The sequence below is a fragment of the Kogia breviceps genome, chromosome 6, assembly GCF_026419965.1.
Source record: "Kogia breviceps isolate mKogBre1 chromosome 6, mKogBre1 haplotype 1, whole genome shotgun sequence".
Classification (NCBI taxonomy): domain Eukaryota; kingdom Metazoa; phylum Chordata; class Mammalia; order Artiodactyla; family Physeteridae; genus Kogia; species Kogia breviceps.
The window spans coordinates 115,972,524-115,998,631 of NC_081315.1; the positions used below are offsets into that span (position 1 = coordinate 115,972,524).

The 26,108-nt window shown below is 42.0% G+C and overlaps 1 protein-coding gene across 2 annotated transcripts in view; it reads right to left on the reverse strand.

Annotated features, from left to right (window-relative positions):
- The window catches only part of PAPSS1 (3'-phosphoadenosine 5'-phosphosulfate synthase 1), a 113,048-nt gene that overhangs the window by 32,349 nt on the left and 54,591 nt on the right, over positions 1-26,108 (reverse strand). For both annotated transcript variants that reach the window (XM_059067669.2, XM_059067672.2), the window contains exons 6-10: positions 24,489-24,602; positions 21,888-21,999; positions 19,288-19,493; positions 15,819-15,954; positions 3,627-3,895 (exon numbers count right to left, since the gene is read on the reverse strand). In XM_059067669.2, the coding sequence (XP_058923652.1) occupies positions 3,627-3,895; positions 15,819-15,954; positions 19,288-19,493; positions 21,888-21,999; positions 24,489-24,602 (837 nt within the window). The remainder of the gene's footprint in view (positions 1-3,626; positions 3,896-15,818; positions 15,955-19,287; positions 19,494-21,887; positions 22,000-24,488; positions 24,603-26,108) is intronic.

Genomic DNA, 26,108 nt, shown 5'->3' on the forward strand with positions numbered 1-26,108 from the left:
ATGCCCACAAAAAGTCGTGCACTAAAATCTTCATGACAGCCCTATTTTTTTTTTTTTTTTTTTTTTTTTTTTTTTTTGCGGTAACCCAGGCCTCTCACTGTTGTGGCCTCTCCCGTTGCGGAGCACAGGCTTACGGACGCGCAGGCTCAGCGGCCATGGCTCACGCGCCCAGCCGCTCCGCGGCACGTGGGATCTTCCCGGACCGGGGCACGAACCCGCGTCCCCTGCATCGGCAGACGGACTCTCAACCACTGCGCCACCAGGGAAGCCCGTCCAGCATTATTCTTAATAGCAAACAACAGAAAACTGCACAAAGGCCCATCAACAGTACTGGGTTCGGTCACACAATGGGGCATTCCACAGTATTGAGAGTGACCAATTACAACTAACTACACACAACAGTAAGGGTGAGTTTCACCAACATAATGTAAAGCGAAAGAAGCCTGACGCCAAAGAGGATATGCACTGTATAATTTTGGTTATGAAAAGCACTAGGACAGGCTGGACTAGATGCTGGGATGCAACGTCCTGGTCCCCCCCAGGAAGGAAGGATTATTCTCCCAGCTTTAGGAGTTGCCAACACAACACCCAGCAGCTGTCAGCCCTCCTTAGAAACTGCCTCTGTGGAAAAGAGCAGCAGCGCCCAAAGGCATGCCCTTCCTGTGCAACTCAGAGCATCTTTGAAGGGCCTTTCCAAAATTCCACATGGGGTCACAACTGAGGCTTCCACTAAGACTGAGCTGCAGCTCAACTTCTCCCCCTGCCCAGTCTTGCTCCCTTCCTATCTCTTCGCTTCCACAAGTGTTGATCCCAAGAGCCATCCCTGATACACTTCCTGAACGCTGATCTCTCACTCGTAGAGTCTGCCTCCCAAAGCATCCAACAAGCAAATGAGATCTATGATGTGAGAAGTGAGGACAGTCATGACCACTGTGGGGAGAGCAGATAATGACAGGAGACGACAGGAAGGAGATCATCTAGGGTGCTGGTAAGAGGCTTCTTACCTATCTGGGTGCTGGTCCTATGACTGTTCAAATGGGAAAAATTCATCTACTTGTAAACCTATGAAATATGCACTTCTTCCTACGTATATTATACTTCAATACGAAGTTATAAGAAAATAAGGCAAGTAAGAAAATGATGAGAATGGGACAGAACCTTAAAGAATATTTAGTCTCACCTCCTTGTGCATCCCTTAAATAACCCTTTTCTGTGCACTTAAACATAGCTCAGTGAAGTCTAACCTGCGATTACAGACCAGCTGCTGACAAACCAGGCCAAGAACAGGCCCAGGCTTCGACAACAGCCTGTGTTGTTTTGACCAGACCTTACTCTTGTGGGTATAGCAACAGGAGTCAAATCCGAGGCCGGGGAAGGGCCTGCTGCAGCCGGCTCACCTCGCTGTCAGCTTTGCCTTGCAAGGACGGAGACTCTGAGGTTAGCCGAAATTCAAGCACCCCAAAGGCACCTTTAGGTACCTTCACCTTTGAATCTTGAGAAACACACCTGGCTCTGAAATCAGAAGACTTAAAAATGTTTCTAGTGTAGACAAAAACAGCATGCTTGACCCTTTGTGGTGTTCTCTCAAGAAAGGCCTTTCTCTCTTAACATAGCTGTCTGTTTTGTTTTTTTTGTTAATTAATTTATTACTTTTTGGCTGTGTTGGGTCTTTGTTGCTGCGCTCAGACTTTCTCCAGTTGCGGCAAGCAGGGGCTAGTCTTTGTTGTGGTGCGCGGGCTTCTCACTGCGGTGGCTTCTCTTGCTGCAGAGCACGGGCTCTAGGCGTGCGGGCTTCAGTAGTTGCGGCACAGGGGCTCAGCAGTCGTGGCTCGCGGGCTCTAGGGCGCAGGCTCAGTAGTTATGGCACACGGGCCTAGCTGCTCTGCGGCATGTGGGATCTTCCCAGACCAGGGCTCGAACCCATGTCCCCTGCATTGGCAGGCAGATTCTTAACCACTGAGCCACCAGAGAAGTCCCATCTGGCTGTTTTTATTATTTATCTATCCCTTCACTGCCTCCTTCTCAAAAGCAGTTTTTAGTTTATTTAGGTAATACAATGTCACATCTTCCCCTATTAAATAGGGAATAAAAAACACAAATAGGACAAAATATGCCCTCAATAGGGAAGATAAATTCCTTCATTTTCTTCACTGGCTCTTAATGAGATTATTGAAAAACTCATTCCTGACCCTAAATTCACCTGCATCATCACCACAGTGAAAACCTCTCACCCTATAATTCTGGAAAACTTCAGTCCAAATGATTCCCTTAAAATGATGATGATGAAGATAGCAACAAAAAAGTTGAGAAACTATTGGAACAAAATTGTTACTTTATTTCCAAAATAATTTACTTCATCTTTGAGATGTAAGAACTATAGACCATGGTGGTCTCTGGGAAACTAAAAGGGCTTTTGGTGACCAATTCTTATGAACATTTTATACCAACAAAGAGGGAAGAATATGAGGAGTTTTACCTCATATGGAAGTTCTAATGCATTATTTAGGCTGGATCCAAGAGAAGAGTCAAATACATTGTAACCTTTTAACTTGTTGTTATTGTAGTTTTCTGTCAGTATTTCTTAAAGAGTTGCACAGCCCCACAACTAAGCTCCAATAAAAATTTTTAGGCTTGCATAGCACAGGGAGATCAGCTTGGTGCTTTGTGACCACCTAGAGGGGTAGGATAGGGAGGGTGGGAGGGAGACGCAACAGGGAAGGGATATGGGGATATATGTATACGTATAGCTGATTCACTTTGTTATACAGCAGAAAGTAACACAACAGTGTAAAGCAATTATATTTCAATAAAGATGTTAAAAAAAAATTTTAGGCTTGATCCCAAAGCATAGCCAAACATGCTTGTATTTCCTTTTAAACTTTTTTTTTGAAGGAAGATATCACAGAGTATATACAACTAAATTATTTGATTCTTTCTAAAAGGGTTTGCCTCTCAGCTAAATCTAAGTAAATTCATCTCCCTTCAAGGCAGGGATGAAAAAGAATGCAATAATAACATGCATTCCATTCTTTATCTTAAACACTCAACAAGAAGTTGGCTAGGAATTTCCCACACAGTTTTTTAGGTCATTTATTGATTTATTCATTTATTCAAACAAATATTTTTTGAAAGCCAACTCTACCTTGAAGCAAAAACCTAATTAACTCCTCTTCCTTGCATATGGTTATAAAAACATCTCAAAACCTCCCTTTTGACCACTAAGTAGAACTCTAAAACTCTCTTCCACCCCATAACAAGAAGCAATTTTACTTCCTAACCCTATTAGCCCTTCAATAAAGAACAGATGAAGAATGTCTTCTGAATGTTTTTTTGAAAAGATACCATGCTTTCCTTCCCACTGAAATACCAGAAGCAAAAAAGTCAGACCAAATCTGTCCCCTGGGAAGAGTAACTCTGGACTTTGCTAAAGGGATAAGATGAGTGTTATCAGATCTGTATAACATGGTCAGACAAGAGCCTGTGTGTCACACCTTCCCAAGCTCGCCCATGCGAGCATGCCTTGTGTCTAGAATAGCCCTACAGATGAGAGAAAAATCAAAAAGTCAGGTCTGTTGTTGACACTTGCTGTGTCAGTAACAGGGGTTCAGCACTGCTGCCGTGAATACCTCAGTTGGTCCAGCATACATCATGGGAGATGGGAAGATGGCCACCACTGTGGTTTCAGGATTCAGGACTCCTTCCTCCAGCACTGCAGCATGCTGCTTCATACGCCACATCAGAGGAACATCGTCATCCTTTGTCCAGCCACCAAGAGGGTGAAGGAGAAGGACAGGGCGCCGGTAGCCCCTCTCTAGAAGTTGCTTATGGGTATCCTGCATTAATAGAGCATGGCCATTGTGCACTGGGTTGCGTAACTGAAATGCAAAGACAGCATCTGAAAGAGAATAGTCAGAGTTAATAATGGTCCTTCTCTAACAGAACACCTTCCAGAGGATAAGCAATTCTTCTTGAAGCTTGGTGCTTAGGATTAAGCAAACACACATGCTCAGAATCAGAAACTGGTGAAAAAACACGTACTGCGCTAACCATTTACTCCAAGGCAACACGATATAGTAATTATTACTTTACAAATCTTACAAGCCTGAGCATGTGTCACATGGTAGGGATAGATTTATAACAATTACTTTCTGAATTCATGGGCAACCTGAGAACGATAATCAGACTTTCTGGCCCTAATATCTCGGTTCAACTGCTTGCAATGGATATAAATTCTTGGTCTATGCCTTAATTACCCATCAAGTCAATCCTGCCGTTGGATCTAAGATACTCCTTCACTGAAGGAAGACAGAAGGACAGAGATATGTGGAGTTTAAAAAATTTACTTACTATCCAAATAAGCTCATTTATACCGATTACTCTGCTTGACTGGAACCCAATGTTGTTTTGTGATGCCAGGTCTCGATTCTGGATTATAGTTTAGCAACAATAATATCCGTTACAAGAACCACTGCTATTACTCAAATGTTGAAAACTGCCGGATTAAGTAAACTGGTTAACTATGTAACATATGATTACAACCTTGGCTTCACTCCTACATGGGGCTCTTGCTATCAGAAGACCTTTCTTAGAAGGCATGGTTCCTTGGAGGCATAGAGTAATTTCACAGAACAGAGTAACAACGCAGTTAGAGGAGCTCTGTATTTGATGCCCTCACAATATCTGATACATCATCACGCCATGTTGATCCAATCTTGACTCAGAGAGGAAAAACTTCCTCTTCCCGAATAACTTTAAGCCGAATAGTACAACATCCCCAACCTATTCTCAATTCTGACCCTCTTCTATCACCATGACAAAAGGCACAGAAAGAAAACTATGGCACCCTACCTGACCAGGAGATTTTGGGGGAATGAGAAAAATCACCATGTGGCAGTATTTGCAGCATGCTAAAACTAGCAGATAAAAGCTAGCAGCTATTTCTTTGGTGAAAACCAACCTTGTTTCTCAAGAAAAGGGAACTTGAGAACTTCAAAGCATAGTGAAAATGCTCTAAATCTTGCAATATCACAGGACTACTGGGCTAATGTGAGTTATTGCACTGATGGAGAGGTTGGGGGCGAGTGGCTCCAGGCTTGCACCACGGGGAGGGAAGAGACGAAGAGGACTCTGGTCCAGCACAAGCCTGGAGCACCAGGGCCGAGGAGATGCCTGCCTTGCAGGGGCAAACAGGGCCAGGGCTGAGAAGACAGCTCATTTGCCTGGGAGCGTAAACAGAGCAAATAAGAGCAAATAAGTAAACAGACTGAGTAGAATGGCAGCCAGGATTCTCACTGTAGGAGAGGAGGCAAAAACACCAAAAAGAAGAAAGGCTAGAAAAAGACCACGTGGTATTGGATTAGGGTTGAATATAGCAGCGTGACCTCATGGTTTTCAGCTACATCCAGATATATACAGGAACAAATATAAATGTGTGTGAGTGTACGTGCTTATGCACATTTCTTGGTTCTGTCCGCTGAAAGGTCCTACAAGCAATGATTACCCAGTGGCAATAGCAAAACTAAAGCCCAAATTTTACATTCTAAATACTATTCCTCACTTAAACCAGGGTTCCCTGGCAAAATGGCCAACTCTAGGGCCAGGGCACGGAAAGTACAACATGAGCTGGAACGTCTTTTGTGTCATAAGGAAAGGAAGTGCTCGGAGAATAATGAGGACTTGTCAAAAGGATACAGCAACCAGTCTGACACAGTCCCAAAGGCCAACCTAGGACAAGCTAAACATCAAGTAAATAATATTAATGGATTGCAAACCACTGAGTAAAACAGGAATCTGTAAATCCAGAAAGAATAAAATAAATGAAAAAACCAATGGAGGAGAAGTGGAAACTCTAACTTACAGTAGAAAGTCAACTAATAAATGTAGATGGACATGCTAAAGCTAGCAGATAAAAGTTTGATGACAAGGGGATGTTTATGGAGTCTCAAAATCTCTCCCCCAAAATACCTGTTAGTACATACAAAATAATTTAACTTTACAGCACAAAAACCTGGTAAACATGATCTTAAATGATAACAGTTAAACTTAAAAAAGTTAACCTCATCTGTAATAGGACAAATCAAAATTGTGAGCCACCAAATATGATGCACCAAGAATTCAGCATTGTTTCCTGCAGGATTCCTGACAGAAATGTATAACTGGAACCCAATCATGAGTAAACAGCAGATAAACCCAAACTGAGAGACAGTCAAGAAAGTAAACGACATGACTATTCAAAAATGCCAAAGTTGTAAAAGACACTACAAAGACTAAGCGACTGTTCCGAATGAAGTAGACTAAAGAGACGTGACTGACATCCTGAACCAGGAAGGAAAGGTGGCAAAGAGAAGATTTTAGTTGTCATTGTTGGTTTTGTGATAAAAGACATTATTGGGACAATGGCATGATGTGAGTAAAGTGCACAGATTAGACAGTATTATATCAATGGTATTTTCCTGAGTTTGATGAGCATACTGAGGTTAGATAGGAGACTGTCCTTATCTTCAGGAAATACATATGGAAATAACTAAGGAGTAATGAGGCATCATGTCTGCAACTTTCAAAGAAAGTGAGAATGAGAAAGCAAAGAAATATAATGTTAATTATGAAAACTGGGTGAAGAATATATAGGAGTTCTTGGTACTATTCTTGTAATTTTTCTGTAAATTTATTTCAAAATAAAAAGTTAAAAAACAAAGTAAATAATTATGACAGGAGACATATGAACTGGTTATAACATGTAGATTTTATTTAGATCCTGATTCAAACAAACTATAAAAAAAGAAATGTGACTACTATGAAATTATCAGAAATATAAACACTGACTAGATATTGGATAGTATTAAGAAACTGTTGATATTATTATTATTTAGGTGCAATAGTGATATCATGGTTGTATTTTTTAAAGTCCTTACCTTTAAGAAATACTTTCTGAAATATTTAGATGGTAATGACATGGGGTTTGAGATTTGCTTCAGAATAATATGCAGGGATGCAGTGGCTTAGGTAGCGGTACAGGTGAAACAAGAGTAGCCAAGAGTTGGTACCAGTGAATTTGGGTTAGAGGTATATAGGGATTCATTCACACTAGTATATCTACTTACAAATGTAAGTAGCATATGTTTAAAATTTTCCCTAATAATTTTTAAAAGAGAAGATACATGTAGAAGCAGCACTGCTTTGGAACATGACATTTACGGGTTCAAATTACAGGTCTAACCATTTTTAACCATGGACTGTGGTCTTTAAGGACTTAATTTCACTTCTGACATCTTCATAGTGGGGATGATACTAAGGTTACTGTTATGAAGATAAAATAATACAAAGTACCCAGCACGGTGAGATGTACATTGCAGTCACTTAAAAATCTAAGTTCCTTAAGACAATTCATTCTTTCAATAAAACCAAAAAGACACCATATCTAAAAGTTCCTGGCAGCAAATTGAACCCACTGTTCTACTGGTGACTCAAGGTCTACTCTAGTATGAACTAACACTCCAGGGAGTGTTTCCAAGATGAGGGTGCATTAGCTCTGTGCTGCAATATGCAGCCTTCACCTTCCTTAATCAGGAACAGGTGCCTAACTGTGAACAGGACCCCTGGGTAATACATCTCAGGTGTATGATGACTACATTCCTACACTCCAATCAGGTCAAATCCGATTTTGTAGAATTTCCATTTAGCAAGATTTTTTATATGACAGCACGTGCAAAAGGAAACATAAATAAATTCTGTCTCAAATATACGTATTTCACAGATTCTAATAATTCATCTACCTAGGTTTCCTTTCCAAAAAGAATTAATCTAGCTCCACACTGGACATTTAACAGATAAAGTTAAGATGAATGACTTATTAAAAGTTTACATTAGCAGCATAGAAAGGATTTTGCTGCCAAACTTTCTTCCAGGTAGAATTATTTCCTTATTATCAGTTCCATTCAGAAATCCAATGATCATTTGCTCTGTATGCCCATTTTTTCTTGCCAATATTACCAGGTCTTTCCTTAACTTCCAGCCTTTTCAATCCCTTGTAACTGTTTATCAATGAATTACACAAATGGCTTTAACTGCCTGTAGCTCCAGACTGCATTTTCACCCCTACCATCTGGTTTCCCCACTAGAGAACTTATGTGGATGAACAATGTAATGGAAGCACCTGATCCACTGGAAGCTTACATTCCCAAGGTATTGTCCCAACTAACATAACCCAGTATGCATCACCATTATATCTTCCTCCAACAATTTTTCATCAAGGATGGAAAAAGAATAATGGGCCACTATGGACCTGGGGCCACTGATACTTAGAGCAACAACTTTCAGTAATTCTTCACATTCTCATCCCCATTTTCTAAAGGACAGTGAATTCCCCGTTGTCACACCATAACGGGTAGAAAATACTTGCTTTTCGTTTATAACTCTTTACGGATTAGTTTAAGACTGCTTTACCTAAGATCAGGGTTTCAACCGTGTTTGAAAATGGGACATTATCTTCAAAATGACTGGAATTCAATATTAACGTTTATGATTTCCATTTCTTTCTAGCCTTCTGCCCCCATTCCTGGGAAAGGACCAGGAATTCCATAATTGTGATTTATAGGAAGTGCATTGTGAAGCTGCTGATGCCGTGCACAAAAACAAACTTTCTCCTTCAAGAGCTGGAGTGAATATTTTAAGCTTTGCAGGCTACGGAGCTTCTGCTGCTACTCAACCCTGCCGCGCAGTGCAAAAATAGCCACAGACGATGCATAAGTGACTGTGGATATTTCCCAGTAAAACTTTATTTACAAGAACTGGCAGTGGGCCAGATTTGGCGCGCAGGCTGTGGTTTACCAACCTCTGAAAGACAAATGAAATTCGGGTGAGGGAAGTAAGAGCACTGCAACCAAGACACCTGGTGTGAGCAAAAGTGTGGAGGCAGGAAAGCAGATGTGTCTGAGGACACAGAATCATCCATCTTGTCAAAGATGGATACAGGGCCTGGTGGCGCAGTGGTTGAGAGTCCGCCTGCCAATGCGGGGGACACGGGTTCGTGCCCCGGTCTGGGAAGATCCCACATGCCGCGGAGCGGCTGGGCCCGTGAGCCATGGCCGCTGAGCCTGCGCGTCCGGAGCCTGTGCTCCGCAAGGGAGAGGCCACAACAGTGAGAGGCCTGTGTACCGCAAAAAAAAAAAAAAAAAAAAGCCTAGCACATGATATCGTGCAGAATTTTGAATGATAGGTTAGGAAGGATACTGTGTTCCAAACAGAGGTTGTGAGTTAATCAGTAATGTTGCCCAGAAAATTAGGCTAGTAGACTGTGCAGGACTGAGGTGGGGGAGGGTGAGTGGGTGGAGTGGGGAGACAGCAAAATCAGAAGACTGTGGCGCAGAAACGTGCTCCCATATTTTCCATATAAAAGAAACCACCCAGGGCTTCCCTGGTGGCGCAGTGGTTGAGAGACCGCTTGCCGATGCAGGGGACACGGGTTTGCGTCCCGGTCCGGGAGGATCCCACGTGCCGCGGAGCGGCTGGGCCCGTGAGCCATGGCCGCTGCGCCTGCGCGTCCGGAGCCTGTGCTCCGCAACGGGAGAGGTCACAGCAGTGAGAGGCCCGCGTACCGCAAAAAAAACCACAAAACAACAAAACCATCCACCAACTCTTTCATTCTCCGCACTCACTCAATCTATTCCTCTCCCATGATACAGACAGGCTCGTCTGACCAATCACAACCTACACACTGGGAATGGGGTCACGACAGCGACGACTGGCGCTGCCCGCTCCCTCGGACCCCTCCCCAATGCTGAGGTCCCTGAGCAGCGCTCTATGTGTTACTGACTCACAGATCTTCATCGTCTGACCGAAACCTCCCTAAGCTCCAGATCGTCTCTCGGCCTGCCTCTCGGCACTCCGCGGGCACCTCAGACCACCTCCTGCCAGCCTCCTTGCCCGCCTCTGGTCCTCCTCCACGCCCTCCGAGAGCAGGCGCCACTACGCACTGCAGTCTTCGGCTCTGAAGGACCACTGCCATCCTCCACACGCAGTGCATCGCTCTGCTCCCTAAACCTCACCAAACCCTGCTTTCTTCACTCCCCATGCCCACATCAGTCCTTCATCCCGCTTCACAAGACAACAGGTCTCCCCCGCAACCCCATCTAGCCTCCATCCAGCAGCCAAAGCAGGCAGGGGGGCAGGGAAGAAAGGAGTTGGGACAGGATGAAAATTCTGTTTTAGATACACTGTCCTGGGGGAACAGTGAAACTGGTCCTGCCCCCAGGAGCTGACAATCTAGTCAGAGGAGGAGAAGCAAACATTCACTAATCAGAGAATAAATCCATGTTAGAAGGAATAGACTTTCTTCAACTCCAAGAGGACATGATTAGATCTTTGTTTTCAGAAGGTAAGTCTGGTGACAATGTGAAGGATAAAGTGATGGAAGAAAAGAACGGGAACGCAGTCACTCCTTCAACTAATTCCTCCTGCTCTGCCACATAGTGAGTATGAAACCCCTGCCAAATCCAAAAGGTACTTTCCTGTTTTAAAGTCCTGATCTCTCTGCTGCCTCTGACATTAAAAAAAAAAAAGCTATGCCACTGTCTTCATAGCCTCAAGGCCTGCTAACAATGGCACCAACCTTTTCTATTTCATCTGCCTCTTTACGCTTTTTCTTTAGTAAAAACCATGAAACACTGAAGAAAATTTGGAGGGGGAAAAAACCACCCCAAATGCACTATCTTGATATAACTGTTTTTGGGTTTTTGCATAGTCTCCTAGTTTTTCTCCTTATGCATACATTTTTACACAGATGTGATCAAATGTGTATGACATTTTATATTCTGCTTGGCCCATTTTGGTCTAGTCACATGTTTCTGACATCCTGTAGTCCTCTCACAGCCACAGAGTTCATTGCTGGATCCTATGAAATTCTTTCTTTACGTACCCATTCAGGAAACTTACTCCTTCACCTGGATTCAATTACCATGTGCATACAGATGGCTTCTGTTAGCTGCATCCCTAAGTCCTGACCTTCCAACTCATCAGTTACAGAGACTTATTACTAAAAACGTTTCCATAGATGCTGCTCATTACCACCCCACCCCTCAACCCCTTCACCTTCACTTACTACCCTCACATCTCAAGCCAAAAGCAGGTCCAGCTTCTAAAACCTGCACCTTCTCCTATACCTCATGTCTAAGTAAAGGAAGAGCCCCATACTACAGTTTCTCTCCCTCTCCTCCAGATTCGACACCATCCAGTCCAGGAGCCAACACACCATGTCAACAAGTACAGCCTGATCCCTTTCCCTCCAGCAGACGGAAGGAGAAGAAGACAGTGAAGAAGGTTCTTCTCAGGACGTGCTGATTTCTGACAAGGGAAGGAATGGCAATCGTTGAGTGTTTTCTGGTGGTGGGAGGAGGGTGGGCCCTGACCCCCAGAATACGTGCAGGACACAGGCTGCCTAATCTAGCGCCACGGCCACGGAACCCTGACGCGGCACAGTACAAACACCTGGGCCGGACCCCTGTGCTGCAATTTCTCAGCGAGGGGTCCGGGGACAACTGCAGCTCCCCAGCAGGGCAGCCGTGAGCAACGAATGAGCTGGTCAGCAGGGGAGCGCCGCTAACCTCTTCCCCCAGATTTCTCAGACCTGCGCTTCGCTGCCCAGCCCACAGGCAGAGACCCGGCCTGCACCCCAACCACTAGACCCAGAATTACAACATCCGCCTGCTGTCTTCCTTTCCACTTCTCTGAAAACTGGCCTGCATACAGCAGTAATTAATAAGTCTTCTCTTGCAGTCCTACGCAAGCTCTGTTATCTGCCACTTTACCCCAAAGCTCTAAGTACAGGCATGTCTGATTTTCCCCAAATCGATATAGTAGCCGAACAAGAGAGTCCTGACGATCGATCGCTCTAGCATTGCTGGGAGGCAGGCTGGGGTGCACGTACGCTATGTTTCTGTGGGGGTTTTTTGAGGAGAGTTGGAAATGAGAGAGAGTTTGATCCGCCTCCTCCCTCGAGACTGTCATTTCTTTTACTTAAACTGCTCACGAGGGGGGAAAAAAAAAAAAATCAACAAGACGGGGCTAGGCTACTTGAGTAAATATGAATAGACTAGAATTTTTCACCAACAGGCACTCTCATACCCTAAAGTACGGCAGCAAGTTGTTTTTCTTTCTCAGGACTACAAATGCTTTCAAATTAAAGTGAAAAATAATGTTGGATATAAAGCTTTTTTGCCAGCTGGACCCTGTACTGCCTCTTCTCCATTCCCCTTCCTGTCCAGTCCTTTCTCGTGCCTCTGTGCACGTGCGCACATGTGCACGTGTGTGCGTGTTTGGGGGCGGGAGTGCTGTACCCCTGCCTCCATATGGGAGACAGCAGTAGGCAACCAGAGGACGGAGGACAAAAGTCTCGCCCCAGTAGCATCCTGCTTCAGCGCTGTGATTACAGCGGCGTCTACAACCCAGACAACCAGCCCCTGCTCGGCAGCCCCTCGCCACAGCTCCAGCTCCTCTTAGCCCACTTCAGAAACAACGTTGCCTTCCGACGCCCTGTCAGGAATGGTAATACTACCCCAAATCGCCAGTCCCCGGATACCTCATCATTCCTTGGCGGTTCCCTTAGCCCTGACCGCCCGCCCGTCTTTAAATCCTCACGTTGTTAGGTAATGTTCACAGCCTCACCCGAGTGTGCCTTGACCTGACTGACAAGAGGCTCCATCACCCAATCTCAGATTACAGCATCTCCAGCCCACTGCCACGTATGGGCAAGGAAGCCCAGTGCCTTCAGAGGCAAACTATCTGCTTCCACCTCAGCTTTCTCAGGCATCTGTGCTTCCCAACTTTGCCTCATATATCCATCTACTGTCTCTATCCATTCATTTAAAATACAGTCTGTGGTTCAGCAACTTGACAAAGCTTTCTCAGACTGATTCAACACTGTGCTACCACATACTGGCCTGAAAGAAATTAGGTCAGCGTTTCCCTTAGTAACCCAGCAGGACACCAGTACTCCGTGTGTAATAAATACTAACTGGCTCTTACTTGGCTTAAGTGAAATTCAGTCTTTCTTTCCAGGATAGTGGTCAATCGTCGGTAGTTCAAAGAGCTTGCCATCTGGAACCACGTCACCTTGCAATCACTGACGTGGGTATTAAAGACCTCTCAATCCTTCCAGCTACAGAATGGTCTAGAAACAGCAAAACTGACCGTATCAATGTGCACAGGACAACGACCCACACAGGGTAATCAAAGATTACCTAATATTCCCTAAGATGAGGGAAGGAGAAGGAGGGAGAGGTAAGAAAAGAAACCCTAAGTAAAAGAAAAAAAATATTCCCCGTTTTCTCTCCCTTGAACTATGATTGGTACACAAGAGCAGATGACTTGTTATTGGCTTCCAGAAAAAGTGAATAAAAACTATAAAGGGACCTCCTCAGTCTGTTGCTTATTTGCCTTAGTCTAAAATGGAAAAGTAAACAAAATAACACTCCATCATCTTTTTTGCTGGATTTAAGGCTAATAACCAGCTCTCAGCTACTTTAAACAAAGTTGCAATCACTCATTATGCAACAAATCCTCTAAATGATTTACAATGTTTGGTACACAAGGAAGAATGTAAAACAGATGTAATATAAAGTCTTGGGTTATGAATCATAATTTCTTGATAAGACCCCTCAACAGTGCTAAAAATTTATTTAGTAACACGAATTCCGGATATAAATTATTTTGAAAACAAATTAGAGTAAGCAAGGAGGTATCAGCAAGTCCTCAGCAAAACATGTTCCTGTTCACCAGAAAAAGAGAGAGAAGTCTACACATATTAAACTATCAGATGCTTCTGGATGCAAATAAACGAAGACCCAACTAGAAGTGTCTTATACAACTCAAACATGCATTATTAGGTCTTTGAATGACAAATCTGGATACAGAGGACCCAAGGGCTGGATCAGAAACTCAAACAGCATAAGATTCTTATGGATTCTCATGGTACAAAATGGCTACCAGAGCTCCAAACATTCATTGTACCCTTCCTTACATGACAGCATCCAGAGCAGGAGGAAGAGGAAGGATGGGAAAGGATAACTTTTTGTCCTAAGCCAGTTTCTTTTCAGGAAGGAAAACCTTTCCCAGAAGCCTCACTTGCTTACATCTCAAAGGTCAAAACTGACTTAAACATGGACCTTTAAGTCACATACTGACAAAAGAGAATGCGGCACCATCACTGACTTATAGCAGTCATGATACAGTTCATGATACAGTCCTCTATGACTGGGCCCAAAACGTATTAGCAAGAAAGAAGAGAACAAGCTGCTGTATAAGCACGCACCAAGTGTAACATTCGGAGAAGTTCCTCCGCAAGTAATTTAAGCCAAATATGTGCTTCAAATTCAGAGGAGAGGAATGGGGTACCACACTATCAAATACCATAAGGGGGCCAAGCAAAAAATGTGCATGAACGAGGCAGGCTGGTGGGGACTGTGGAGCTCTGAAGAGTGTGTGTCCATCTCAGGCCTCCAGTTCTTGATCCCTTTCACATCACTCCAAATATCAGCTAATTACGATACAACTTAAGAAAAAACAGATACTCTTTCTCTTCCCTTTACTTGTATACCCTTTACTTACCGGTAAAACTAGCTTCCAACTCACATAACAGAAATAATGACACCTTAACCTCTTACTGTGTGCCAGGTACTGTTACGGTGCCAAACCATCTTAGCTCATTTCACCTTCTAAAAATAAAATCCTCTGTGTCAGGTACCATCACTGTCCTCATCTGTACAACTAGGGAACTGAGCCTTAGAGAGGAAACCCCTTTCCCCACAACCACATAACTTCTAAGTGGTAAAGTAGGGGGCAGTGTGCACACAGGACTCTGAATGACTACCAAGGATCTGAGAGGTCACAGAACCTAAACACAACTGATGAAATGGGAGCTCTTGCCCAGATTCTGGAGTCACTTGGGAAGGCGGGCTTCTGGTTAATAAATACGGCTGGGTGGCCAGGTAGTTCCTTAAAAGGCATCCATATCCACCTGACTTTTCTCAGCCATATCTCCTCAATTTGTACACAGAAGATATTTTAAAAAGCAGCACCAATGCTTAGTGTTTAACCATTTCTGTAGTGGGTGAGAATTCACTAGCAGCATGATTGGAGGAGGCTTCAAATTCTTCAGACCTTAAAAAACAGCCTCCTAAAATCTACAGCAAATGCTGTGGCAGGCACCCGGAATTCGCAAGTGTGGGTGCACCAGTGTAAACACATCATTTACCTACTTCTGTGTAAAAGATCTGCTAATCACAGATGTCTAATATAAAAATCCCTGTCCTGGGGCACTTCCTAAGACAGTATTATAAAGAACAGTTTCTAAAAACTCTCTATATTTACTGCTCCATTTCATCCTAATCCAGAAATCTGAAATCATTATTAACCTACTCTTCAACAACTTTTTCTGTTATTTGTTGACTGTCTCACTCTTCTACACCATAAACTCCTGTCTTATTTATTCATGAATCCTCAGCGCTTGGTACTCTGGCATATAAAGATGCAAAACAAACACCTGCTGAATGAATAGCAAATGTGACATTGTTGTTCTATTATTTTCTGCAGTGGTACATTCCACTCCAATAAGACATTCTGGGATATAAAGCACATTGATATGAGTGAACTACACAGGTTGATTCAGATTGACTACCTTTCCTTACATATTCCATTGCTAACTAAATTTATCTTTACTCTTCATCTGTCTTACATTTTAGCAAGCATTGGAAAAAATCTTCAAGAACCTCCGCATCAAGGAGAAACTCCAAGTAGTCCCATGTTAGATAATTAGGTCCATGTCTTACCTGCATTCATATCTTTAAACTTCTGCTTTAGCTCAGTAGGAGTAAAACGATACTGATCAAGACCATCATTCCAATAAATTCGGTCCAAGACTTGAAGATCTCCTCCAATCAGCCAATCTCCTTGTTCCATAACCATCTAACGGCAAGAGAAAGAAAATAATTTTTTTTTAACAGGAACCAATATCAAAATAAGTAAGAACATTTCTCTCATACCAGCTAAATACACCTGTAAACTACTCTCATCTTAAGGTCAATGGTAAATCTGTTTGGTTTATCAACTGAACTGGCATTAGAGATGCTGTAGAATTAGAATATGTTTTATAATTTTGCAAAGGATTTGTGATGCAGCTATTATATTCGCGTACGAAACGTAAACAAAATCAAAATGAATACTTTTCTAAGTAAACAAAACATTCTTTTCATTGCTGTTGTATGTTGATTAACAGAAAAGCGTGTAAGCCTGGGTCACCCTGCCCTCTTGTGTTCTCCAATCCTAAACTTTTGAGCAATTAAAGTAATGATGATGGAGCTGAACACAAATTCATGCCTTCCAATCTCCACACCACCTCAAATTTCTTTTGGCTTCACTCGTGTCCTTTCTCTGCATCTGAGAGGAGAAGATATACCGTCTAGGACCCATCCATTTTTGCAATGCAGTTCAAGCTCTTCCCCCACGGCTTCAACTCACCTGCTAACAATGCACCTCAACCGCTTGGTCACTTCCTGCCTGGTCTCCCTCACCAGTAGGTCTCTACCCATCCACCAAACCACTCATTCAACAAATTCACTGAGGACTGGAATGTGTCAGGGCCTGCGCTAGGCACTGGGAAACACAGCAGAAAATGAGAGAGAAATTTCTTACTCCAATGGAGCTTAGATTTTAGTGGGCGAGACAGAGGAGACACCAGAGAAATACCAGCTAGTGATAAACGTTGCAGAGAAAACAAACAGAGCACTGGAACACAGTATCCAGGGAGTAGAGTAAGTGTCATTTAAGAGACAGGAGTTTGTAAATGCCTCTCTGAGGAAGGTGACACTTAACCTGAGATGAGGAAAAGGAACTCGTCATGGAAGTAAAGTAGCGCATGCAGAGGGGCACCAAGTGCAAAGTCTTGGCGCAGAAACTCGTTTCCGTCTTTGAGGAACAGAAAGAAAGCTAATGTGGCTAGAAGGTCAGAAAGGCCAAAGCAAGGAGGGGGGCAGCGGTAGTGGAAGAGATCGTGGAAGAAGGCCAGGGCCGGATCCCACAGGGCCTCACGGGTTTTATTCTGATTACAATGAGCAGCCACTGGAGAGTTTTAAAGGGGGCAGTGAGATGTTCAGATCTCTATTTTTAAAAGACTCACTCCGGCTGCCCGAGGAGAATGGATTCCAATGGGTATGACGGGAAGCCGGACCCCAGCCGGGAGACCGGGAGGGCATGGCCGGTACCAGCGGGCATGGGGCTGCAAGAGGGACACCCTGCTCTAGACTGCCCGGCTGGCTTCTTAAATCACCACGTCGTCTGGGACCCTGTCGAATCTGCCTGCCACCTCTCTGTGCCTAGGAAGGCAGAGCAGCATACGGGAAAGAGCACAGAAGACCTAAGACAGACTCTAATAATCCTGTCACCTCACAGGTACCTCTGCAGCTCTGGGCAAGATGAACCCACTCTAAGACTCCTCAGAATAAAGAAAATAACCTCGTCTACTTCTACGGGTCACTGTAAGGACTGAAAAGCAGAAACGCAGTTGAAAAGCATAAAGACAGGTAAATTGTTATTATGACTGAACAAAATTTTAACACCTTGGAGTAGGAACTGAAGCCCAAGGTCCTCTCTCTCACTCGACCAGCAACTCTCTGCCAAACGCACCGAGTCTGTGCTCCGCCTGCTCCAGAAACCTGGGAAGCTGTTTCTTACAGTTCCCTCCTATCCAAATCCTACTGGTTCCTCAAGGCTGCACACCGAGTACTAACTAACCCAAGAAGTCTTACAGACTGCTCTAAATAAAAGTGGCACACAGGGCTTCCCTGGTGGCGCAGTGGTTGAGAGTCCGCCTGCCAATGCAGGGGACATGGGTTTGTGCCCCGGTCCGGGAGGATCCCACATGCTGCGGAGCGGCTGGGCCCGTGAGCCATGGCCGCTGAGCCTGTGCGTCCAGAGCCTGTGTTCCGCAACGGGAGAGGCCACAACGGTGAGAGGCCCGCGTACCACCAAAAAAAAAAAAAAAAAAATGTGGCACACAATATAAACAGCATTCACATATGTTCAGTGATTTAAAAATGTCTCCTCCAAGGAATTCATATAACAAGTACTCTCTAGTGGTAGGGATTACATAGTACATGAAGTTCTACATAAACCAATAATGACTTTCTGCTAAGGATTATGGGAGATGGCTTTAAAGCCTAAGGTCTTGGATTCACATCAGACCCTCATCTCAACCATAAGCCGCATAACTGTGGCCAAGAACATATATCCCCCATAAAGTCTCAATTTCTCCATGTGTAAGATGGAAATGCCACCCATCCTATAGGTCTGCTATGTGGTTCAAAAAATTTACATGAGCATGGTTTGTAAACTACGTTATTTGTTATTAATAACTGTAGAATTTTAATGCTGAAGGAATGTCTGATACCATTAGTTCAACCTCCTTATTTTATAAAACAATATATTTGCCTGTTTTCTAAGTTTATCACTTTTTTGTCCTACATAAGACAATGAAATGAAATTTAACACACTTCCATGATCTAAACAGATGCAATATAAAGTTTCTAGGTAAAGCTACTAAAATTTCACTTAGTTTCTTGCCTTTTTTTTTTTTTTTGGCTGCCCTATGCAGCTTGCAGGATCTTAGTTCCCCGACCAGGGGTCCAATCAAGGCCCCGGCAGTGAAAGTGCTGAGTCTAACTACTGGATTGCCAGGGCAGTCCTTCGCTTAAGTTTCTCTTAAAGTTCAAAGTCTACTTTAAATCAAATGACAGAAATGTGACTTCATTGATAACATTTCACATACAATACATAAAATACATGAGGCCCTTTGGGGAGACTAATTAAAAATTTCACTGCTTTCATACTGGAAACACAATGTTCAATTAAAAGCCCACATTGGATAAAATCACCCAGCATGGGCTCCCATAGCACCCTGCCATCACATCCTACCTGTAAGTGCAAGATCAGTGTCTGTGCCCACCACCAGACAGCATGCTCCAAGCATATAAAGATTGCCCCTGCTGTGCACATCAGCCCTAACTACCCAGCACTAGCAGCTAGCTCTGTGCCTGGTATACAGTAGATGTTTAAAACATATTTGCCGAATATTTATGTGGACCAAACAACAAGACCACGTGCTCATCACACTAAGCTCCAGCCTTGATTCTGCAAAATATTAACAGTTCCAGTGGCATAGTTGATACACAGGTAAATGCCTCACATTTCAGCACAAACATTATTGGCAAATCAAGATAAAATGCGGCAAGGTTTACTCAGGACCTTGATGTAGGGGTGGTTCTTGCATGTTGTTCCCCACTGCCTGGCACAGCGCTCCTCCTTCCTGTGCTCAAAAAACTCCGGATTGCGAAGAATAGCCACGCGGCGGCCCTCGAACATCAGAGCAAAAGCCGTGCAGCCGTCCAGCCTCTCCTTATCTTCCTGAGTAGCGGTCAGGACTATTGGTACTGACAAGTTAATGACACCCCCTGCAGGGCACAAAAGAACACAAAGCACACAGCCTGCATTACTCAGCGGGCCTCACATCTACCTTTCACACTTCAGTAGACACTCTTCAAATAATAAAAGATTTATTGCTCCAGTGACAGTGTTCCACTGGTACCTGGCACAGAAAAGCAGGGAGAGAACAAGCAACAAACCCAGAGTTGAAAACAAAACAAAACAGCAAAAATGAAGGACATCAACGCTGTGTGCAGCAACACTCCTCACAACCACTCATGAAACTGTCTTTAGGGGGAAGAATCACAGAAGTTTAAGAAACTGTTGAATGAGGAAGAATCAGCCGGTTAAGTCTAACGTCACCCAAAATATATGAGTATGACAAAGAATTATGCTTCAGGGCCTTTACAGGAAAAATATTATAACTGATACTGCCAATAACTACATTTTGAGTGGCAAGTTGGTTGAGTAACTTGAGTATACCTGGTATACCTGGATATCCTTGAGAGAGGAAGACGAAAACACTCAAAAAGTTTTTTGTTTTTTGTTTTTTAATCAGAATGGAACTGATGCCAGCTATCACCGGTCAAGAAACAAAGGTAGTAAATAATCAGTGGCGCCACTTAAACCAAAGTATGTTGCCAGTGAGACCAAAGGCACATTCTCAGTTCCCAACCTTTCAAGCTCTGAAAGTGTTTCTTTCTTTCCTATTCGTCATGTGCAAGTTAGAAAAATAAAACACACTCTCAAATTCATATGTGGATATTATTTACGTATCAAAGAGAAACCACACTTTTTGGGAAATCACGGCATGCCTTCTTTGGGCAAAAGACGTCAACAAAATCAATGATAACAGTTTGGCTGTTTTAAAATTACCACCGTAAGGTGGAGTCCAAAATAGAAAATTAATAGGTACATTTACACCACACCCAAGACTAAGTCATTACTAAGGAGGCAGTCCACAAAGACTTCACCATTACTTCCAAGGAAGAAAATCAAGAAGTAAAATTTAATTCTTATGTTAAAGGTTCTTCAGAACCATGAGTAGGAATTACATTTTCTAGTATCTCTTTTACTCCCCAGTCAAAAGAAGTTATAACACAGAAGAACGTGGTCGCAACTCTGCAGGGTTCTATGACTTTTTTAAAAAATTGAAGTATTATAGTTGACGTACAATATTATGTTCGTTTCAGACGTAAAGCATAATGATTCAACATTTAAACATATTAAGAAATGATCACCATGATAAGTCTAGTAACCATCTGTCACCATACAAAATTATTACCATATTATTCCTTATGCTGTATATTATATACCTGTGACTTATTTATTTTATAACTGGAAGTTTATACTCTTAATCCCTCTTAATCAATCCCCTCCATCTATTTAGCCTACCCCCACCCCCTTCTGGCAACCACCAGTTTGTTCACTGTATCTACAAGTCTGTTTTTGTTTTGTTTGTTCTTCTGTTTTGTTTTTTAAATTCCACATATAAGTGAAATCATATGGTATCCGTCTTTCTCTGACTTATTTCACTTAGCATAATACCCTTCAGGCCCATCCATGTTGCAGCAAATGGCAAAAGTTCATTGTTTTTTATGGCTGCATAGTATTCCATAGTATGTATGTATGTGTGTGTGTATATATATATATATATACACACACACACCACATCTTCTTTATCCATTCACCTATTGATGGGCACTTAGGTTGCTTCCATATCGTGGCAATTGTAAATAATGCTGCAATGAACATATGGGAACATATATCTTCTCTAGTTAGTGTTTTTGTTTTCTTCACGTAAATACCCAGAAGTGGAACTGCTGGATCATACGGCATAGTTCTTTAACATTTAGCAATATTTTCTTTATTGTAGTAAATTAATCTTACCAACAGTACACAAAGTTTAAGGTAGCTGGAGTGTAATTACAATACCCTAAATATCAATTTCTTTGGCAATTTTTTTTTTTCGTGTTTTAAAAGAGTAGGAGGAACTATCCTTTTAACCACCTATTTCAGGACTCCTTAACTTGGGACTCCCTGATTCCTTGTTAGAACACCTGGCTTAAGCAAGCACGGGCTTCAGCATAGTACAATTAGTAAGTATGTACACTTCCTGGGGAGAGGCCTTTTACCGTGATCAGGTGGATACGGCATAGGGAAACTGTATTTGTTTTTTAAATCCATTTTCAGCCCTAACCCCCAGGTTGTCCTTCTCCCCCTGCAATAAGTCACAATCAAGAAAACTAAAAGTGGAAAGATCTCGTGATACATTTAAAATATTCAGTACTGCTATAATTTAGTCTTTAAGTGCTATCTCCATTAAGATGTTACCAGTACTCTCTACAAATAGTGACAAATCCTTGCAACTGTGTGCTTCCTTTTCCATACTCAATGTATTTGAATATTTTTAAATGTCTTACCATCCAGAAGACAATCGAAATGAAGACACTGCAAGTACTCCCTCTCTCTCATAAAGCCATTCAGCGGGGTTGCCCAACCTTCTGCCAAAACCTGCACCCACTGCATATCCACCTGGTAAATGAGACAGTAAAGAAAAATGCTCTATTTCATGTACTTACGAACAAAAGCATTAATGGCTTTTTGTAGTTTAATTTTGAAAGCAATGGAAACGAACTTCTCAAGAATGTTTATAGATTTTACAAATCTAATCAACAATAAGGGCACTAGGAAAGTATGTATTTTTCTTAATAAATCTGAATAACATTAGGCTTCCCAACGTTTCTAGTAAGAATAGCATCTCCTAAACCAGTGGTCCTCAAACTTTAGTATGTATTAGGAAACCTCTGGAACGCTTGTTAAATGAAGACTTCTCCACCCCCCCAGTTTCTGATTTCGCTGGTTTGCTGTGGCACAAGGATTTGTATTTTTAACAGGTGCTCAGAAAATGCTAACAATGATGGTCTGGAAACTACACTCTGACAACCACTGTCCTTGAACTAAAACAAACTTTAGATTAAAATATTTACCAAAAAAAATCCCTCACCAATGACAGAGTACCCTTCATTTTACAAACACTATATTATTTCTTGAACTTTAAGATTTCTGGCAGATCCCATCAGAATATTAAAGAATTGATGAATTAACACAATCTGGATATGCTCATTTTTTAACTGTGTGTGTGTGCGCGCGCGCACGTGTGTGTGTGTGTGTGTGTATATATATATATATATATAGAGAGAGAGAGAGAGAGAGAGAGAGCGAGCGCACAGTGATTCTCATATGAGAAAAGATAAAGCACCTGGCCAAGAGGTGTGCATTATGATGTGACTTACCATGTATTCCCAAAGTATTAGGTTGGCATGTTCCACTGAAAAATCAAATAATGGTAAAGCATTCCCCTCCTTCAATTCACAGGAAAAATTTATATTCCTGCACCAAATTGTTGCACTTTCAAGTTCTCCTCTTACTAATTTTTCCTAAACCTTTGACAGTGGCCACTATTCTTCTCTATTGGAATCTAATTCTAGATGGTATCTATTATGGACTGAATGTTTATGTCCCCCTGAAAATATGTTGAAGCCCTAACCCCCAATGTAAATGTACTTGAAGAAAGGGCCCTGAAGAGGTGATAAAGAATAAATGAGGTCATAAGGGTGGGTCCCAACCCAATAGGTCTGGTGCCCTCATAAGAGAAAGAGACACCAGAGCTCCCACGGACACCCTGTAGAGGATAAGGTGAGAAGGCGTCTCACAGCAAGTCAGCAAGGGAGCCTCGCCAGGAACCAAATCAGCCAGCACCTGGATCTTGGACTTTCTAACTTACTGAACTATGGGAAAATAAATTCCTGTTGTTTAAACCATCCAGGGTATGGTATTTGTTATGGCAGCCTAGCATACATTATATGATGTAACCTAATTTTTTAAATTAATTATTTTGCGTACTGCTGTGCAAAGAACAAACCACCGTACTGAAAAAAAGATCACATTTAGAAAAAGCAGCTGTTTTTCTGGGTTATAGAGTCTAAATGAGCGGGATTCATATGCATTCATTCTCAGTTTCGTTTTCTCTCTCCCTCTCTCCCCTTCCCTCGTCCCTGCCGTGTGTGTGTGTGTGTGTGTGTGTGTGTGTGTGTGTGTGTGTGTGTGTGTTCGTTCATTTGATGCATGGTCTGCCAGTGACAAAATCTGTTCTGTTGTTCCTTTGCAAAGTCAGCTTTGAGTGGCTCTGCTCTCCAACTCTCCCTCTCTCTGCTCCCCTGCAGCATGTCTTAGCTTCTGGTCAGAAACCCAATCACACAAATCACCTAGATAATGTACTCCTATCAGGAATATGAGTTAAGTCTTTGAAGAGTCTTCCTCCGACCTCAGAAGGGTTGGGCGTTTATTTTTCTTTCTCCTTACTTGCACATTTGGCATCTCCCTGGGTATCCGGGATTTTTACTATATTAAAAGAAAGGCTGGGAAATTCTAGTCCTGGTCCACGTTCTTATCCCTAAATCTCTTCATTTTCAAAGTCTATCTGAATGACACAATTTAAAATTCTCTAAGATTTGAAAGTGATAAATTATAGTCGCCATTGTCATATCTAGTTTAACTAAGCAGTTTTTTATTGGGAAAAGCACTTAATGCTATTATTAGAGCTAAGATGCACAACAGAATTATTCTTCACAATATAAGAAAGGGAAAGTCAGGGTTTTGACAAGGGATTAGGAAACATGTTTAAAGGAAAAAAATGTTCATTTTAATTATTTAATTATTAAAGGTTTTTAACCTTTTAGAACCCATTCCTTCTGATAAGCCTAAAAATCTTACATAATCTTTGTTCTTTGATATTTCATAATAAATAAATAAATATTATGACTAAAATGAAATCAAAGCCATGGTAATTTGGAAATATGGTTTTACAAATGAAACATATTTCCCATCCCTGGGAATCGTGATATACACAACTACCACTATCAGCCACACCCTCAAACACAAAAATAAAATCACAAATTCTATAGACTAACAACTATACATAAGGTTAAATCACTAAGTAGGAAAAGGAACAAAGCACTCACTTTGTTAATTTTCAATGCTGGTAATGTTTCTGCATCTGTTTTTGCCAAATGAAGTTTATTTTCTGGCACATACAGTTCTTTCACTTCATAAGAGGCATCCACAGGTACAATATCCTATACATCCACAAAAGTACAGTTAAATGTTTGATTCAACAATTTAGCTTTCTCCAAAGGGTATCTTAATAAAGAAAATTAACATTTCAAAATGAGACTTAAGAAATGAAGTGTAAGAGAGGGATTTAATGCTGTACCTCCCAATCAATTTTCGTAGTGATAGTTGGTCTACTTGCAGGCAGGTAGCATCCCGCATGCAAGACTTCATTAATCATAATCTCCCACTATCTAGTGAGACAGAAATCCCTGGAATGTGCCATATAAGTCACGATCATGCAACTGCAAAGACGAGGTGACCTCAAGTAAGGGGTAATGATAAAAATAATTTGGAAATAAACAAAAAAAGCACTCTAAACATAATCATTATTTTCTGTAACATATTATAAAACCATTTCATTCCAGCTTCCACATGCATCTCTGTCACCATTGTCACTAAAGCCACCTTCTTAGTCATGTAACACAGTATTCCAGAGCACGTCAGCTCTACTCCCACCACCGCAGTTTGAGAAACAGCACTCTCTGATGTCTTACGAAATGTAGTCTGGAAATTTTAACCAAACTCCTAGTATTCATTTATATCACACTGGGACAGTGCTTTTTCTCATTTGTCTCACAAGTATCTGTTTGTAATTACCACAAACTTATATACTGCTCTTATACACTGCTCATCCAGGGATCTTTACAAGGCCTATTCACACTTGTCATACACCTAGGAATAATTAGTAAATGTGTTTTGGGGGGTTTTCCTTGTTTTTCTTTTTTCTTTTTTGGCCGCACTGCACAGAATGCAGGATCTTAGTTCCCTGACCAGGAATCAAACTGGCGCCCCCTGCAGTGGAAGAGCAGAGTCTTTTTTTTTTTTTTTTTTTAACATCTTTATTGGAGTATAATTGCTTTACAATGGTGTGTTCATTTCTGCTGTATAACAAAGTGAATCAGCTATACATATGAAGGGTAGTCTTAACCACTGGACCACCAGGGAAATCCTACTGTGTTTAATTACTTTAAAATTTTCCAGTCAAATCAATCAAGTAATCTCTATAAGCATATAAAACTGGCACTGATTAAGGGTTTTCCATATGTATCCAAGCAATAATTTCTTATGCAAAATAAATTAATTCTCAAGAGAATGAGAAGACAAGCCACAGACTGAGACAAAATATCTGGAAAAGGCATATCTGAAAAAGGACTGTTACCCAAAATATACAAAGAACTCTTAAAACTCAACAGTAAGAAAAGAAGCCTATTAGAAAATGGGCCAGAGACCTGAACAGACAACTCACAAAAAAGATACATGGATGACAAATAAGTATATGAAATGATACTCTACATCATATATCATCAAGGAAATGCAATTTAAAACAACAATGAGATACCACTATTAGAATATACTTATTAGAATGACCAAAATCCAAAACACCGACCACATCGAATGCTGACAAGGATGCGGAGCAACAGGAACTCTCGTTCACTGGTGGTGTGAATGCGAAACGGTACAGCTGCTTT